We start from the raw sequence: 18,061 nt of genomic DNA, 5'->3' as shown, positions 1-18,061 counted from the left end.
TCGCCAATACCATCCCTATAGTGAAGCGTGGTGGCAGCATCATGCTGTAGGGATATTTTTAGCGGCAGGAACTGGGAGACCAGTCAGGATCGAGGGAAAGATGAATGCAGCAACGTACAGAGACATCCTTGATGAAAACCTGCTCCACAGCGCTCTGGACCTCAGACTGGGATGAAGGTTCATCTTCCAACAGGACAACAACCCTAAGCACACAGCCAAGATAACAAAGGAGTGGCTACGGGACAACTCTGTGAATGTCTTTGAGTGGCCCAACCAGAGCCCAGACTTGAACCCAAATAAAAATATCTGGAGAGATGTGAAAATGACTGTGCATCAATGCTCCCCATCCACCCTGATGGAGCTTGAGAGGTCCTGCAAAGAAGAATGGGAGAAACTGCCCAAGAATAGGTGTGCCAAGCTTGTAGCATCATACTCAAAAAGACTTGAGGCTGTAATTGGTGCCAAAGATGCTTCAAAGTATTGAACAAAGTCTGTGCACTGTATGTAAATGGGATTTTCTATTTTTAATAAAATTTGCAAAGATTTCAAACTTATTTCACGTTGTCATTGAAAGGTTGTTCCCCACTTCTGGTACCAATCTGAAAGGTTGTTCCTATCTCAGTCCCTCTTTCCTGTGCTCGAGCTGGAATTTGGGGGTCAATGGAAAAACTCTGACCGGTCGGGTAGACAAAACGCCATACACAAAGTGTGGATGATCAAGAATACAAAAGGTTTATTCCGGCTTCACAGAATAATATGCAATAAACAAAAAGGGGTCGTATAGGGGGAAGGCCCCATGAACAACCAATCACATTTAAGCATTATGTTATACAATTGATATTAACCTAAAAGATATTCATAGTATTTCTGCCTAGAGACAGACTCAACGTCACAACCTTTGACCTTATCACCTTGGCTTGAGACCAACGTTCTCAACACACGATATATGTTCTTAACGTCCAGCAACTAAATGTCAACTCTAACCGCAGACACATCCTGCTTCACACTTCGCCTTAGCACTTCTGGTAAAATTTAGCACAAGCAAAGAGCTAGCATGAGATGAAAAACATCTTAGGACCTAAAGAGTAACTCTACATTTCCTTACAGTCTTTATGGGGTATTATTTGTAGAATTTTTAGGAAAATAATGAATTTAATCAATTTTGGAATAAGGCTTTAACATAACAAAATGTGGAAAAAGTGAAGCTCTGTGAATACTTTCCGGATGCACTGTACAACAACATCACTTCTTACCCAGGTGAACAAGACCCCTTACAGAGTAAGAGGCTGGAGACAGTAATCTTCCATCCACAAGTGTTCATATTGTCCCCAACCTACTAGCATTTCCATAAAACACAGGAACAAACAAACATTGGGGGGGGGCGTGGCGCAGAGAGAAAGAGAGAAAAGGGAGATTGTAGAAGACGAACACCAGCTGAATGCAACACACACGGACAATGGATACCACACCGCTTACTATATTGAATAATAAAATAAAAATAATAATAAAAAAAAAAAGGAAAGAAGGACACACCTCGTGCTTCATAGTGAAGAAACTCCCACCACCGATACCCTCCAAGGCAAACGCCTGAACGATCGGCCATTTTTCAACAATGAACATGTCGAACATCTGCAGGTGACCTGTGTAACAAAATATAGCATTAGGATTTGTAAAGCCGATCATAAATGGATCGTGTATGGCATGTGGTTGCCGGGTGCTTGCAGAGTGGGCCAATTCATTTGAATGGGCTGCGATCACTGGGCGGTAGCACTCATCGAAAAACAGGCCTGCCAAAAAAGATTTTCCCTTGAGAAAATCACGTGACCTGTGACGCAACGCATCGGGAGGAGCCGGTGAAGTCACTTCTGGTGTTTCCTTATACTGGACGTACAGTGAAGGGGAGAGCGGCTTGCAATACTGATCGTTCAATATGCATTTTTACTGAGCAAACGTGAGTGAATATTCCCTACTGAGCAGAAAGTAATGAATAATTAGCAATCTTGCTCGATGATGTTGTTTTATTTATTTCGAGATTAAATTAAACTCGGAGAAACCTATTACCTCTGGAGAATCACAGACAAATCTTTGAGTCATTACCTAGAATTGGAATACATATAAGCTGATCCTAGTAAGGACTCCTGTATGAAAGTGTTATCTGACCCAAGGGGGGTTTATGTTTGGAAGGCGAGCAGGAAATTCACACTTCGCTATATGTTTTTTTATCATCTATTATCACAGAGGAAGGATTGTTTTTTGATGCATAATTTCAAAGTTTTGTATTATTGTGTATTATGTATTATTACCAAGTTGGTTTTTAGCGCACTATTAATTGTATTCAACATTTATTTTAAAGGGTGTCAGAGCACATCTGAATAGCTGCAGCTGAATTCATTATTCAATTTTCAATTTGTATTATAATATAATAAAATTATATTCATATTAGCACCCAACCCATTAGTAACCTATTTTAATTTTACACAACCATTAATGTCTAAACCGCTGGCAACAAAAGTGAGTACACCCCTAAGTGAAAATGTCCAAATTGGGCCCAAAGCATCAATATTGTGTGTGGCCACCATTATTTTCCAGCACTGCCTTAACCCTCTTGGGCATGGAGTTCAGAGGTGGCAACTTCTTGTTTGAGGATGCCCCACAGATGCTCAATAGGGTTTAGGTCTGGAGACATGCTTGGCCAGTTCATCACCTTTACCCTCAGCTTTTTTTTTTGCAAGGCAGTGGTCATCTTGGAGGTGGGTTTGGGGTTATCATGTTGGAATACTACCCTGCGGCCCAATTTCCAAAGAGAGGGGATCATGCTCTGCTTCAGTATGTCACAGTACATGTTGACATTCATGGTTCCCTCAATGAACTGTAGCTCCCCAGTGCCAGCAGCACTCATGTAGCCCCAGACCATGACACTCCCACCACCATGCTTGACTGTGGGCAAGACACACTTGTCTTTGTACTTCTCACCTGGCTGCCGCCACACGCCTGACACCATCTGAATCAAATACATTTATCTTGGTCTCTTTAGACCACGGGACATGGTTCCAGTAATCCATGTCCTTAGTCGGCTTGTCTTCAGCTAACTGTTTGTGGGCTTTCTTGTGCGTCATCTTTATAAGAGGCTTCCTTCTGAGACAACAGCCATGCAGACCAATGTGATGCAGTGTGATTCTTATGGTCTGAGCACTGACAGGCTGACCCCCCACCCCTTCAACCTCTGCAGTAATGCTGGCAGCATTCATACGTTTATTTCCCAAAGACAACCTCTGGATATGACGCTGAGCACGTGCACTCAACTTCTTTAGTCGACCATGGCGAGGCCTGTTCTGAGTGGAACCTGTCCTGTTACACCGCTGTATGGTCTTGGCCACCGTGCTGCAGCTCAGTTTCAGGGTCTTGGCAATCTTCTTATAGCCTAGGTCATCTTTATGTAGAGCAACAATTTGTTCAGATCCTCAGAGAGTTCTTTGCCATGAGGTGCCATGTTGGACTTCCAGTGACCAGTATGAGAGAGTGAGAGCGACAACAATGAATTTAACACACCTACTCTCCCCATTCACACCTGAGACCTAAACACTAACAAGTCACATGACACCGGAGAGGGAAGATGGCTAATTGAGCTCAATTTGGACACTTTCACCTAGGGGTGTACTCACTTATACAAGCTGTACACTTACTACTTTACATTGAAGCAAAGTGTTATTTCTTCAGTGTTGTCACATGAAAAGATAGAATAAAATATTTACAAAAATGTGAGGTACTGTATATATCTATCTATCTCCACATATATGCAAGCACAAAACAACAATGATTAACCTTGGGCGCTGTATGGAATGCCGATGCGGCTGCAATCTCGCACCATGTTTACAAAACTCGCAATCTTAAATTCTTCAGCAGCTTCTTCATCTTCATACTACAGAGGAAGAAAGGCAAAATGCTTACAGATAAACTCCAGACAGATATAAGAGAAACTGATTATTGCAGATTTGTATTCAATAATACATCATTAAACAGATTTTTTATTTTTTGTTATTTAACAGAAGCAGTTTAATTACCTAAAACCTGGAATCGGCCTCTTGCAGTCTAAGTACAGCAGAGCTTAAACTGTGAGGAAAGATCTTGGTAAGTGTGAGGACAGGGGGTTATAGACCTTTAGCCTGGGTTCAAACTATTGCAAACACAGACATCGTATGTGATTCGCACCAGCACCGCTGTGCCGATCACATGTGATGTCTGTGCAATGCGAGTTCAGCCATACAGTTGTATGGCTGAAATCGCATTGGATTCCCATAAAAAAGGTGCAGGGACTTTATTTTTCCCACACTGGAATCGGATCACATGGGTGTTCACACCCATGCGATCTAAATCCTGTCCGAATCCACAGTTGACTCTGCGATCTGTGAACCGATCTGGGGGTGTCATCAACATTGTATTGACAACTGCAGCAATTCGCAGAGCACCGTGTGAACTGCCTACAGGAGAGATGCGATGTGGGAACTGGCACTGGAATCGCTCTGGTTCCCGCATCGCTATAGTGTGAATGCAGGCTAAATGTTAAAGGCTTAGTTCACTTTTGTTATAAAATACCCTGTGCAGTCAAGGGGCCTCAGTGCCTTACCTGCAGGCCCACTAGGGCTTAAATCGGTTCTAAAGGGTGACTTTTTTTACTTTTATGCATTACATGCATGAAGGTAAAAAATCTTCAGTATGCCGTTTCCCCCACAGTACCCCCTAATACTTACCAGAGTCCAATCCCGATGCAGCAAAGTGCAGGAGAGCGCCTGCTCTCCCGGGTCTCAGGCTCCTCATTGGCTGAGACAGCAGTGGAGCCATTGGCTCCCGCTTCTGTCAATCACAACCACCTTGTGATAGCAATAGGCAGTGACAGGTCCTCTATTAGACCCCAGATGTCTCCTCTGCCCCCTAAAAGCTTCAGATCATACTACTACGATCAGATGCTTTTTAAAACCAGTAATGGTTTGTTTACAACCAGCGAAATCGAAGTGATGAAATACTGGTTGCTTCCGTTTTTTTTTTAGACCATAGATATGATGGGAGCAATTCCAGCTCCTGATTAGCTCTATGGTCAGCCGGTGGAACCACTGACTGCAAGCCCGAATTCCCTGGTGAGACAGGAGAGCTTGGGAAGGTTTTGAAAAAGCTGCGGGAGGGGGGTGGGAGGAGCCCCTCCCACCACTTGTAAAAACAATACAGTGACTATGACATCCCAGTATCTTTTTTTTTTTTACAGCCAGCAAAGCATTTTCTTGTAAAAGCAATCCAGTGGCTATTTAGCCGCTAGGATTGCTTTTAGAAGAAAGTGTTCTACCAGCTGTAACAAAAAACGTACTGGGATAATGTCTGCAGCTGCAACCACTCAAAGTCGGGGCAATGTACAACTACGTGACCTAAAGCTGCATGATTAATCGTTAAAAAAATGGTGATCTCGATTCAACCACACCCCCCCACGATCTCTATGCAGAATTTCCCACAAGTGTAGAGAGTTCTCTGCTCACTCAGCTATAAAAAAAAAAAAATGGGCAGCCTGCCAACATTGTCAGCACTGGGAGAGAACTGTAAACATTGTAACTTTTGGTTCTTAGATCAAAGGAATGAACTTCATTCTGTAAATGAGGGAATGTTTAACCACTTTCTGACACTTGTTTCTTAGAAATTCAAAATTAGTATTTTTTTCTAGAAATGTACTTGGAAGCCCCCCCCCCCCCAAAATCTATAATATAATATATATATATATATATATATATATATATATATATATTTTTTTTTTTTTAGCAGACACCCTAGGGCAGTGATGGCAAAACTTGGCACCCCTAGATGTTTTGGAACTACATTTCCCATGGTGCTCACCTACACTGTAGAGTCCTGGGAAATGTAGTTCAAAAACATCTGGGGTGCCCTAGGGAATAAAACGGCGATTGTTGCAATATTTTATGGCACACTGTATTTGCGCAGCGGTCTTTCAAATGCAATTTTTTTGGGAAAAAAAATACACTTCAAAAACTAAAAAGTAAAGTGAGCCCAATTGTTTTGTATAAAGTGAAACATGATGTTACGCTGCGAGAATCTTGATCTTTATTCTAAGCAAAAAAAAATTGTGATTCTCGTTTTAGCCAGAATAGTGCAGCTCCAACGTCACCTGCCGTCAATTGATTAAAATATCAGCTTTGAATGGACTGTCGGTATATGAATTGCCTCCACTCGCTAGGAATAATATGCGCTCTTTGATGTACATACCTCATTCTCGGTCATGCAGTGGAAGTGAAGGTTCCTCCAGCAGCCCACATAGGGTAGCAGGTAGGTGTAGTTCACAGGATTGCAGTACAGGTGGACACTGTCGGCCTTTATGAAAATGATGGCATCTACAAAGACATAAAATAAATCTGATTTCCCCGTCCTCCAGGCAGGTTGAGGTGTGACAAGCCACTGACGCGTTACTCACCATCCATGACTTCTTCAGGGAAGCCGGTCCTTTCAAAGTCAGCATATCTTTGGCTGTACAAGTCAAAGAGCAGATAGTTGGCCAGCTCCCTGCACCCTTCATTGTACCGGCTGTCAATTCCTGGAAAACGTACAAAAAGCATCAAACACTGAATTTTTACACTGCGCCATAGATTACTACTATTATTATTACCATTACCAGAACCTTTCCCAAAACTCAACTACATGGGTGAGAGAGACATGAGAAGCATCTACATTAGGACATGAAATCATTAAATAGAGCAATAATAATGATGAGGACCTGTCAGATATAAATACTGACCATGGAGCTTATTATACAGTGAATTAAAAAAAAAAAAAAAAAAAAAAAAAAAAGAAGGAAGAGGCCTTGTTTACACTAGCAGTACACTCTAAAGAGCAATCCATGTTCGAGATCACTTTTCAAAAAACATTTGATAGGCTAGAGGAGGTGTTGTATAGCCGGTAGTAAACGATGACCTTGTAAAACAACCCATTCAGTTTAAAATAGAAATGAAATGAGAGGCAAAACATTTTTGTACAGATATAAAAAAACATTATACTATTTTCCCCCTTTTTTTTTTTAATAAGTGATCACATTCCCTTTGTTCTCAGCTGCATAAGAGCTGGGGGAAGGAGAAACAGCAGTACAATGAGCTTCCCAGTGAATGGCTGTGCAGTGGGGGGGGGGGGGTGCTAGGACAAGCAGATTACTGGAGGAGGAGAGTACATGGTGTTCCCAGCATAGCTAAGGAACTAACCCTGGTGTGTTGTCCTGCTTAGTGTGGTCAGTTTTTAATAGGAAAGTAGAGGTACCCAGGGATTTGCAATACAAAGAGAACAGGATACTTTCTCATACAAGTACATGGTACAGCAGACACATATCAGGAATATTAACTGTTGGGGTAACAAATGCTTTAACTCCTTGGGGTTGCAGGGCACTCCTATTCAGTAGGTAGGACATGGGTTGCATTCAGCAGGTGAGACTGCCCACTATATGTGACGGCAGAGATAATGTTTGCTGAGCACCATCTGGAAGTGGAGGAGAGGACAATAGTAACATGACCATTGCAAGCAACCAACAGTATTATAGGGTGAAACCTATCCTCCATCTTTCCCCTTTGTCTTGCACAGATGCACCGGCTCCTGTCCTGTAATGGCTCCCTCTGATTTCACTGCACACTGTGAGCTTCTGTATGCACTGGAAGCTGCACGGGGATCCCGATGTAAGGGGGACGGGGCCTCTGGTGGGGACCCAATTTAAGGGGGACGGGGCCTCTGGTGGGGACCCAATTTAAGGGGGACGGGGCCTCTGGTGGGGACCCGATTTAAGGGGGACGGGCCTCTGGTGGGGACCCGATTTAAGGGGGACGGGGCCTCTGGTGGGGACCCGATTTAAGGGGGACGGGGCCTCTGGTGGGGACCCGATTTAAGGGGGACGGGGCCTCTGGTGGGGACCCGATTTAAGGGGGACGGGGCCTCTGGTGGGGACCCGATTTAAGGGGGACGGGGCCTCTGGTGGGGACCCGATTTAAGGGGGACGGGGCCTCTGGTGGGGACCCCGATTTAAGGGGGACGGGGCCTCTGGTGGGGACCCCCGATTTAAGGGGGACGGGGCCTCTGGTGGGGACCCCCGATTTAAGGGGGACGGGCCTCTGGTGGGGACCCCCGATTTAAGGGGGACGGGGCCTCTGGTGGGGACCCCGATTTAAGGGGGACGGGGCCTCTGGTGGGGACCGCGATTTAAGGGGGACGGGGCCTCTGGTGGGGACCGCGATTTAAGGGGGACGGGGCCTCTGGTGGGGACCGCGATTTAAGGGGGACGGGGCTCTGATGTGGATCCTGATATACACTATGATGTCTGGGTTGATGTGAACCCGATTTAAAGGTGGGGGGGGGGGGGTTTCTGAAGGGGACCGCAATGTAAGATTTGGGGGGGGGGGGGAGGTCGAGATGTAAGGAGGATAAAGACTGGAGGACTTTGAATAATGTAAGGCATGGGGCCCTGAAGCGGGCCGGGGGGCTCTGATTGGGGACCCTGATGTAAGGGGGGTGCCCTGATTAAGACGGTGATTTAAGGTGGGGGCGGGGAGGAGAGCTCCGATGGGAACCCTGATTTAAGAGGGGCTCTTATTCAAGGAGGAATGGAAGACTCAGTAATGTAAGGGGGGTGGGGCGGGGGCTCTGATGGGAACCCTGAAGGGGGACTTCTATGTAAGGAGGGGATTGTAAGGTAAGGGGGCTCCAATGGTCTACGTTTATTTGGAACTTTCTTTGATTTTTTTTTTTTACTGAAGGTTTATTTTTTTTATGTTGTTCTAAAACTTAGCCATTTATTTAAACTAGATTTATAAAACAGATGTTTGTTTCAGCCTGGTGAAGAACAGTAAAGATATAAAGCTGTGCCCCCCACCATGTCTGCAGCCCCCTGGCTTAAACGGCGACCTTTGGACTCTATCATTGGTTGGAATACAGCAAAGAAATGTGAGCCCCTCACCAAGTATACAGAGGATGCCATCCGGAGAGGTCTTGCTGGGTTTTCTGAGGATCTCTTGTACTTTCCTTAGACGGCTGCAGCTAATGAAAAAAATAGCAAAGATCATTAATACAGAAAGAGTAATGATGTCACAAATCACCATTTACACTAACAGGTTGTGGTAACACAGCAACATGCATTGTGGTGCCATTCATTCTGAATGCCACCCCAACGCACATAATCGGCACAACACAAGACACGGTAGGTGTTGCATTAAAAAAAAAAAAAAAGTCAGGGATATATTCCCACTGTAGTACTTGCTGAGTAAAGTCTGCGGTATGGAGGTGCGGCTGCGAATGATCAGCTGGTTAAATCGGACCTTCAGTCATTATTTCACCTTTCCATCTATTAAATCTTCTGCCCTTGTTGTTTTAAAGGGGTTGTAAAGCTTTGTGTTTTTTCACCTTAACGCATCCTATGCATTAAGGTGACAAAACACCTTGCACTCTCCGGCCCCCACGTTTTACTTACTTGAGGCCCGAATCTCCATGGGCACAATCCCGCGTTGCTCTCCCCCAGCTCTTGTGGGCTCTTCATTGGATGATTGATAGCAGTGCAGCCATTGGCTCCTGCTGCTGTCAATCAAATCAATGATGCGGCGCACCGGGGGGGCGGGCCGAGTCATACACTCGTCGGCTATGGCCGCCAACTGTATCACATGGGAACGCACCCGCTTGCCCCCCCCCCCCCCCTTTTGGGAGAGCGCCTTCCAGAGAGGGATTAGCTCTTGCGGGGAGGAGCCGAGGCAGCCGCCGAGGGACCCCAGAAGATGAGGATCGGGGCCACTCTGTGCAAAATGAACTGCACAATGGGGGCAAGTATATGTTTGTTATGTTAAAAAAAAAAAAAAAAAAAGAAAGAAAGAAAATTAAACCTTTACAACCCTTTTAACTTTGGATAGTAAAACATTTTTATCTGCCAGTAAATACCATATACAGCCCACTACCTGTTTCTTGTCTGATAAAAAGCCTAGGCTTATGACATTATTATTAAAGATTTATATAGCGTCAACAGTTTACGCAGCGCTTTACAGTGTATAGGGGGGACAACACAATTACAGTACAATACAAAAGGTACAGGAGGGCCCTGCTCATAGAGCTTACATTCTAAAAGGGAGGGGGTGGTGGTACAAAAGGTAATAGCTGCAGAGAATGATTTGATGAGGGTGGCTCGGGGACAGTTAGGTGGGTGTGGGATCATGCACTGCTCTCTCTCTCACAAGAATTTGTCAGGAAGGGAGGGAAGATGAGTCATAAGAGGGCCAATGAGAGCTGCAGAGCTGGAGGTGTGCGTGTAAATCCAGGAATTGAACAGGCAACAGCTTCAGCTGCCCACAGTTAAAATGGCTGCAGCCAGACTCAGTGGAGGGAGATTTCTGCAGCATATTTGGCAAACACAGAATCACAGAATATATACAATATGCAAAGTGGTTGGAGGGAAGCTTCAGAATGGCAAAGATGTTTTGATTACAAATTATGTGAGCAGACTGCAGTTCCCTCGGCGGCAACAAAGAAAGCATTTTGCAATTTTCAAGCATTTCCACTCAAGTCCATTCAGTGGAACAACAATACTCAATTCTGCCTGAAAAGTAGCTCATGTACTTTAATGAGCGTCGGGCGTTTTGGTACAAGCAACAGAAAACTCAGATGTGAACAAGGACTACTGAAAACAATAGCTTTTCGCCTAGCACGTGTTTTTGAGCGTCGACTCACAAGCTACAAAACACTGGAGTGTGAACGGCGCCTCAAGGGCATTTCTAGCAGGATCAGCAGGTATATTGGTGTGCTTGCAGAAACTGATCTTAATCTAAAAGAAGAAAACAAAATGTTTGCACTTTCTCAATAAATGTGGAGGTCGTGACAAGTGTTCTCTAAATGACTATCAAGCCAAATCGAGAGACTTTGTGTTCAGAATGCAGCAGGGCCACCACTCGGCACAGGACCAGGAAGCAAGTGGAGATCACTGTAGAGCGCGTATTCTTCAGTGGCTTCCAGCGGCATCGGCCAAGTATTGTAATATACATATTTACACTGGACCAATTTAACTGCAAATAAATATCCATACCTGGAATTTTCCATTAACCACTTGAGATCCGCGCTATAGTCAAATGACGGCTACAGCGCGGATCTCCTTTTCCGGGACTACGTCTATTGATGTCGTCCCGTGCACGAGCGGCCTGCGCGCCCCCTGAGGGGCGCGCACGGCGCGCTCTGTGATCGGCGAGTCTACGAGACTCGCCTGATCACCGATCCCGACCCCTTATCAGGTGATCAGCTGTCAGCCAATGACAGCTGATCATGTGATATAACGGAGCCGGTAATCAGTCCCGATCACGGCCAGCCCTGCTAGTGCCCACCTGCCCCCTGCCAGTGCCCACCTGCAAGTGCCACATTAAAAAAAAGTAAGTGCCCCCGTCAGTGCCACCCAGCAGTGCCCACAGTGCCACCCAGCAGTGCCCACAATCTGCCTTAACAAAGGTGCTGCACCCCAGTGCCACATATCCGTGCCCATCAGTGTCATCTACCAGTGCCCAGCAGTGCCGCCCAGCAGTGCCACCTATCAGTGCCACCTATCAGTGGTACCTATCAGTGCCCATCCGTGCCACCCATCCGTGCCATCTTATGTGCCCATAGGTGCTGCCTTATCTGTGCCTATTTGTGCTGCCTTAAAATATGCCTATCAGTGCCCACCAATGCAGCCCATCAGTGCCCCCCAATGCAGCCCATCAGTGTCCACCAATGCAGCCCATCAGTGCCCACCAATGCAGCCCATCAGTGCCCACCAATGCAGCCCATCAGTGCCGCCTCATCAGCGCACTTCAATGAAAGAGAAAAATGACCCGTTTGCAAAATTTTATAACAAAACTATTAAACTTAATTTTTGTTTTTTTTGCATCTTTTTTTTGTTTGTTTAGCAAAAAATAAAACTCCCAGCTGTAATTAAATACCACCAAAAGATAGCTCTATTTGTGGGAAAAAAAATGATGAAAATTTCAATTTGGGTACAGTGTTGTATGCCCGCGCAATTGTCATTCAAAGTGCATCAGCGCTGAAAGCTGAAAATTGCTCTGGGACTGAGGGGGGTTTAAGTGCCCAGTAAGCAAGTGGTTAAAAGAAAACATGGAAAGGAAATGCTGTATGACTCTAATGCTGCGTACATACGATTGGAATTCCGGACAGAAAAAGGAATTTAGCTGTCCGAATTTCCGCCAGCCAAAACTTGATAGCATGTTCTCAATTTTCCTGATGGAAAAACTTTCCATCGGTAATTCCGATCGTGTGTATGCAATTCCGACACGCCAAAAATCACGCATGCTCAGATTCAACTACGAGACAGAAGCTATTGGCTACTGCACTTCCTTTTTCTAGTCCCGTCGTACGTGTTGTACGTCACCGCGTTATCAACGATCGGAATTTGATGTGACCGTGTGTAGGTAAGACAGCTTGAGTCAAATTCCGTCGAGAAAACCATCAGAACTTTTTCCGACGAGAATTCCGATCGTGTGTACGCGGCATAAGAAGAGTGCAGCTCAACCAAGGTTCCATGAAAATCTAGGGTTCCTGCAGAGGTTGCTAAGGGTTCCTTGAGCAGTGAACAATTTCTGCCCCTCAGGTAAGTTCCCCCTGACACCACTGGTCTTTTTAGCGATCTATAAAAAATTCTTCCCAATCACAAGTGTAAGGAGCGTTCTTCTCACTGACCATCACACCAATTTATCATGAGTTGCAGATATTGTGATCTTTAGCAGGGGTTCCCTGAGACCGGAAAGTTATTTCAAGGGATCTTCTGCGATGAAAATGTCCAGAAAGTTGATCTATTATGTGAATTAGGCCCAGGGAGGTCCATGCGCGCTCCGATCCCGGCACCAACCCCCATCATACCAGCACAGTCAAGCCAAGATCAGGCTGGGTCTTGTCCTCACCAAGGACTATAATGGGACTTCAAACTCCCAGGAGTAATCTATTACATCAAAACACGCGTTTCCCAGGTTGTTGTCGCTGTGAGAACTCCCAAAAAAAGGTTCTCATGTATATTTGTGTCAGCAGAAGTCATTCTTGGTTAGACAACTCGTATTTCAGGTTTAGGGATAGCAAAGATACTGGTGAGGGAGGTGTCACAGCTGGCTTCTCATTATGTAATCAGTTTTCATCTGTCTGTATACGATTTAGGATTGGTGAAAATGGAAGGGATATTGGGTACATAAGGCTACATTCACATGGGCTAGACTCTTAGTGGCGGTACTAAACGCTGCCTGCACTCTGTGTGCGATCAGCAGCGGCTGTCAGGTTTGTACTCTGTAGAGTCAATGGACAGTGCAGCCACTGTTTTACATGTAACCGCTTATTTCAGTAGTTAAAGAGGGGTTCCACCTAAAAAAAAAAAAAAAAATATTAACCACTTCAATACCGGGCACTTAAACACCTTCCTGCCCAGACCAATTTTGAGCTTTCAGCGCTGTCGCACTTTGAATGACAATTGCGCGGTCATGCTACATTGTACCCAAAATAATTTTTTATCATTTTTTCCCCACAAATAGAGCTTTCTTTTGGTGGTATTTGATCACCTCTACGGTTTTTATTTTTTGCGCTACAAATAAAAAAATACCGAAAATTTTGAAAAAAATAATGTTTTTTTTTTGTTTCAGTTTCAAAACTTTGTAAATAAGTACGTGTACTCCTTCATTGATGGGCACTGATGGGGCTACACTGATGGGCACCAATGAAGTGGCACTGATGGACACTGATAGGTGGCACTGATGGGCGACACGGATGGACACTGATGGGCGGCAGAAATAGGCACGGATAGGCGGCACAGGTGGGCACTCATAGGCGGCACAGGTGGGCACTCATAGGCGGCACAGGTGGGCACTCATAGGCGGCACAGGTGGGCACTCATAGGCGGCACAGGTGGGCACTCATAGGCGGCACAGGTGGGCACTCATAGGCGGCACAGGTGGGCACTCATAGGCGGCACAGGTGGGCACTCATAGGCGGCACAGGTGGGCACTCATAGGCGGCACAGGTGTTATACTGTACTAATGGATGCCAATCAGTGCCAAACAATAATGCATGCCAATCAGTGATGCCCATTGTGGGCACTGATTGGCATCCATTATGGGCACTGATTGGCATTCATTGTGCTGACCATTGGCATCCCTGGTGGTCTAGGGAGGATTACCTTTTCCCTGGTGGTCTTGTGGCGTCCCTGGTGGTCCAGTGTGGGCATCCTCGGGGGGGTGTGCTGATAATCGATCAGCACAGCCCCCCCTGTCAGAGGAGCAGCCGATCGGCTCAACTCTACTCGCGTCTGACAGACGCAAGTGAGGAAAAGCCGATCACCGGCTCTTCCCATTTACACTGTGATCAGCCGTGATTGGACACGGCTGATCACGTTGTAAAGAGTCTCTGTCGGAGACTCTTTACCGAGATCAAAGTTGCCGGGTGTCAGACTGACACCCCGCAACAACGATCGCCGCGATGCGCGCCCCCAGGGGCGCGCAGCAGCTCATAATCCTGAGGACGTCATATGACGTCCGGTCAGGATTATGAAACCACTTTGCCGCCGTCAATTTGTAATAGGGCGGGCGGCAAGTGGTTAAAAGCCAGCAGCTACAAATACTGCAGCTGCTGACTTAATAAATGGACACTTACCTGTCCCAGGGTCCAACAATGTCGGCAGCTGAAGCCGATCAATCGCTCAGCTCTCAGGAGCTGCCGCCGCCATTTTCGATAAGGGAATCAGGAAGTGAAGCGCTGCGGCTTCACTTCCCGGTTCCCTACTGCGCATGCTCGAGTCCTAACTGGTCCCCGCTATCTCCTGGAACCTGTGTGTCTCCCAGGAAAAAGGGGTGGGCATTAATGGGTGTGACTCCCGTGGGAGTCTACTCCCAGAAGTGGGTGGAAATACAGGTATCTACACCACCCTCCCCCCTGAAAGGTGCCAAATGTGACAACGGAGGGGGGGGGGGGGGGGGGTTCTGAAAAGCGGAGGTTCCATTTTTGTGTGAACCTCCGCTTTCAAGTGGAGCTCCACCCAAAAGTGGAACTTCCAGCCATTTGTCTCCTCTCCCCCTTCGGTGCCACAATTGCCACCTTTCGAGAGGGGGAGGTGGGACAGGATACCTGTCTTTGACAGGTATCCTGTTCCCACTTCCAGGAGACATCACCGTGGGGTTCCCTCCTTCCTCCTCCTCTCCCCGTTGCTGGGCCAGTAGGAGAGAGGAGCGGGGCCTCGTGCATGTGCAGTAGGGTTTCCTTACCCGCAATGGCGGCAGCACCACCCAACAGCTGATGAAACATCAGCTGCAGTGCCGACATCGTGGGACTCCAGGGCAGGTAAGTGTCTTATTGTTAAGAGCCAGCAGCTGCAGTATGTGTAGCTGCTGGATTTTTATCTTTTTATTTTTGTTGGGCAGAACACCGCTTTAAAGTGATTGTAAAGCCTTAAAGTTCTTTTAATATTCATTTAACTGAATAATCTTTTTTTTTTTTTTTTAAATATTAAACTTGTTATACTTTCATGCCCTTTTTAATGGTTTTACACAGAGCAGCCTCAATCCTCCTCTTCTAAGGTTGCCCCCCCCCCCCCCCCCGCCGGTTATCCAGGACCCTCTGGCCTTCCAAGTACCCCTCTAGCAAGCATGCTTGTTCCCAAGTCAGGCTGTGTGTGTCTATTGACATAGTGGCCTGAAGCCTCATAGCTGTATGTCTCCAGTATAATATCAACTAGGGAGCTGCCTCTGACTGCTCATCTCAGGGAGTTTGAAAAGAGAATTGGCGATGTCACTACTGTGCTGTACATTGTCCTCCCTGCTGGAGAGGAAGCTGCACTTGAGGATCTGCAGTGCAAGAACCTCCCTGCTTCTGCTTAATTTATTCAGTAGATCTATGGCTTCCTTCATCCTACCTGCTGCTTCCAGTCATCAAGAGGGAAGATCTGGCATGAGAAAACAAAGCCCGGCCTCTGCCGTGATGGTCACTGGAGAGCAGTGTATTCTTCTTCATAACAGCAAGGCACAAAATACAGACAGTAAGTCAGAAACGAGAAAAAAACAATACTGGAGACTAGTCATCTTTTTTTCCTCTCTGCTTAGCTTTTTGGGCACAGCGTTCACAGTTTAGTTTAGTTTTTTTTTTATTGAACTGAAAAATATTCAACAAGCAGGTCTCTACAGTAAAGAAGTATCATACTTAGCTCTTTAGCAACCTAGGTCTCTAACCTTCCCTCCCTGCAAGCATTGCAGCCCCAAGTCGGCCATACATGGAGAAAGTTTCAGCCATTTCCCGGTGAAGCAGCCAAAGGTCCAGCCTTGAGTGGCCCCCTATTGGCACCCTCCTGCCCAACATCTTTCGACCTGAAAATCCAAAGAACAGAGTGGAAAATGGTCGGCTGAACAGCACCTGCATTCAGATCCATTACATGTAGCCACGTTTCTGGTATTCTGACGAATGCTGGTGTCAACTGTCTGAATACAATATGCAGTATAGTTGAAGGAGAAGAACCTTAGAGCGTATGGCCGTTTTTATTAAGCTTCATTAGCATTCAACGGTTATTGGGAGTATTGGATGCATGTGTCCCGTGTTGTGTGCGACTCCTTTCTTTGACCCCCTATATTACTACATGGTGACATAAGGAGTCAGAAGATGAAGCCACAGTGCCCAGTGGGGGACAAATGTATCTGAGACGCATGGAAGTGTGGAATCCTGGAGAGTGCGACTAAGGTCCGCCATAGACGATTCGAATGCTGAACTGGCCAAGATTAGAACAGTGTATGGGCAGGGTGAATGTACCAAGCTGAATGATCAATCAACTTGTGTACAACCAGCCTACAGGACTCACTTAGTGGCTGCTATAGCGGCCAACAACAATCACTGTCTTCTCCAGATGGGGACAGTTTCCTCTACCAGGCGTAGACAATGGCTCGACAGAAGGGATTCCCGTCAGCACTGTCTGTGTTGATGGAGGAAATCATGCAAATTTCTTTCCTGCAACCATGGGAAACATTCGCACCATCTATGGCCTGCCTAAAGCTGCAGCATGACATGGGCCACCAATAAGTCCAATAGAACAGTTCTTCTACTGCCAGTTAGATTATTTTAGGCAACTGACAGGGTTCCTTTAACACATACAACAGGCATAGCGAGAGAAGTCAATGATTCCTTACAGGGTTCAATTATCGGGAGACTAAACATATACATTACCTTGTAGTCATCTATAATGCATGGTATGAGATCACATCCAAAAATTCATTTTAACAAACCCTAGTTATGGAATCCCTCAAAGATCCTCACAGAACCTGCCTTTGCTCTGAACCTAGCAGTAATTGACTGTCATTCTCCTCGAGACTTACTCATAAAATTATTTTAATTACACAGCAGTCTCCAATTAGTCAACATAATCTGGAGCTTTGATCGAAGGTGAGGAGCTTATTAAAGTGGAATCTGCTGCTAGGTGGAAGTGGGCTGACTCCTACAGGGGATAGTGATGATTTATACAGGAGTGCCAAGCTCACACAGCGATGAGCCATACCATGCTTGCCCCGGGGTGGGGAACCAGAGGCGACGGGAGGGTTACCTAATAAGCAAGAAGCTGGAGCCCAGCCAGCATCAGTGAACCAAAACACAACACCAAGCTTTCCGGCTTCTCATTACACCTAATGTAATCCTGGCGCCACATGGCCTGTACTTCCCTGAGAGTACACCGCTGTAGATCAATATCAATGAGCATCGTACAACTAGTCACAGTGTCCGATCAACACAATTTAGCAAAAACTGTGCAGTGCGGTGGGGAAGGTGCCCTTGGTGTACAGAATTAGAATGGTTTAAGCTGTTTTCTTAGGTGGGTCCTCACACTGGAGACCAGGCTCTTCATTGACTTTATATGCACTCTGCTGACTTCAAGAGTCCTAAAGAAAGTGAAGCGCAATGCAGATTTTAAAGCATGCTGTTACAAATGCGAGCTTATTTTTTTAATAAATCCATATCGTAGCCCTAAGTGCTTACACGTCTTAAAAAGTGTATGCACCCCTGTATGGCCCTCTGT

General features: G+C 46.0%; 1 protein-coding gene across 1 annotated transcript in view; it reads right to left on the bottom strand.

Moving 5' to 3' along the window:
* The window catches only part of DNAAF9 (dynein axonemal assembly factor 9), a 199,675-nt gene that overhangs the window by 154,453 nt on the left and 27,161 nt on the right, over positions 1-18,061 (bottom strand). The window contains exons 2-6 of the mRNA XM_077478035.1: positions 8,981-9,060; positions 6,467-6,586; positions 6,262-6,386; positions 3,823-3,919; positions 1,534-1,640 (exon numbers count right to left, since the gene is read on the bottom strand). Of these exons, the coding sequence (XP_077334161.1) occupies positions 1,534-1,640; positions 3,823-3,919; positions 6,262-6,386; positions 6,467-6,586; positions 8,981-9,060 (529 nt within the window). The remainder of the gene's footprint in view (positions 1-1,533; positions 1,641-3,822; positions 3,920-6,261; positions 6,387-6,466; positions 6,587-8,980; positions 9,061-18,061) is intronic.

Source organism: Lithobates pipiens, unplaced genomic scaffold (genome assembly GCF_037356315.1).
Source record: "Lithobates pipiens isolate NorthernLeopardFrog02 unplaced genomic scaffold, aLitPip1_a1.2 Scaffold_13, whole genome shotgun sequence".
Taxonomy (NCBI): Eukaryota; Metazoa; Chordata; class Amphibia; order Anura; family Ranidae; genus Lithobates; species Lithobates pipiens.
This window is presented reverse-complemented; position numbering and strand designations above follow the sequence as displayed.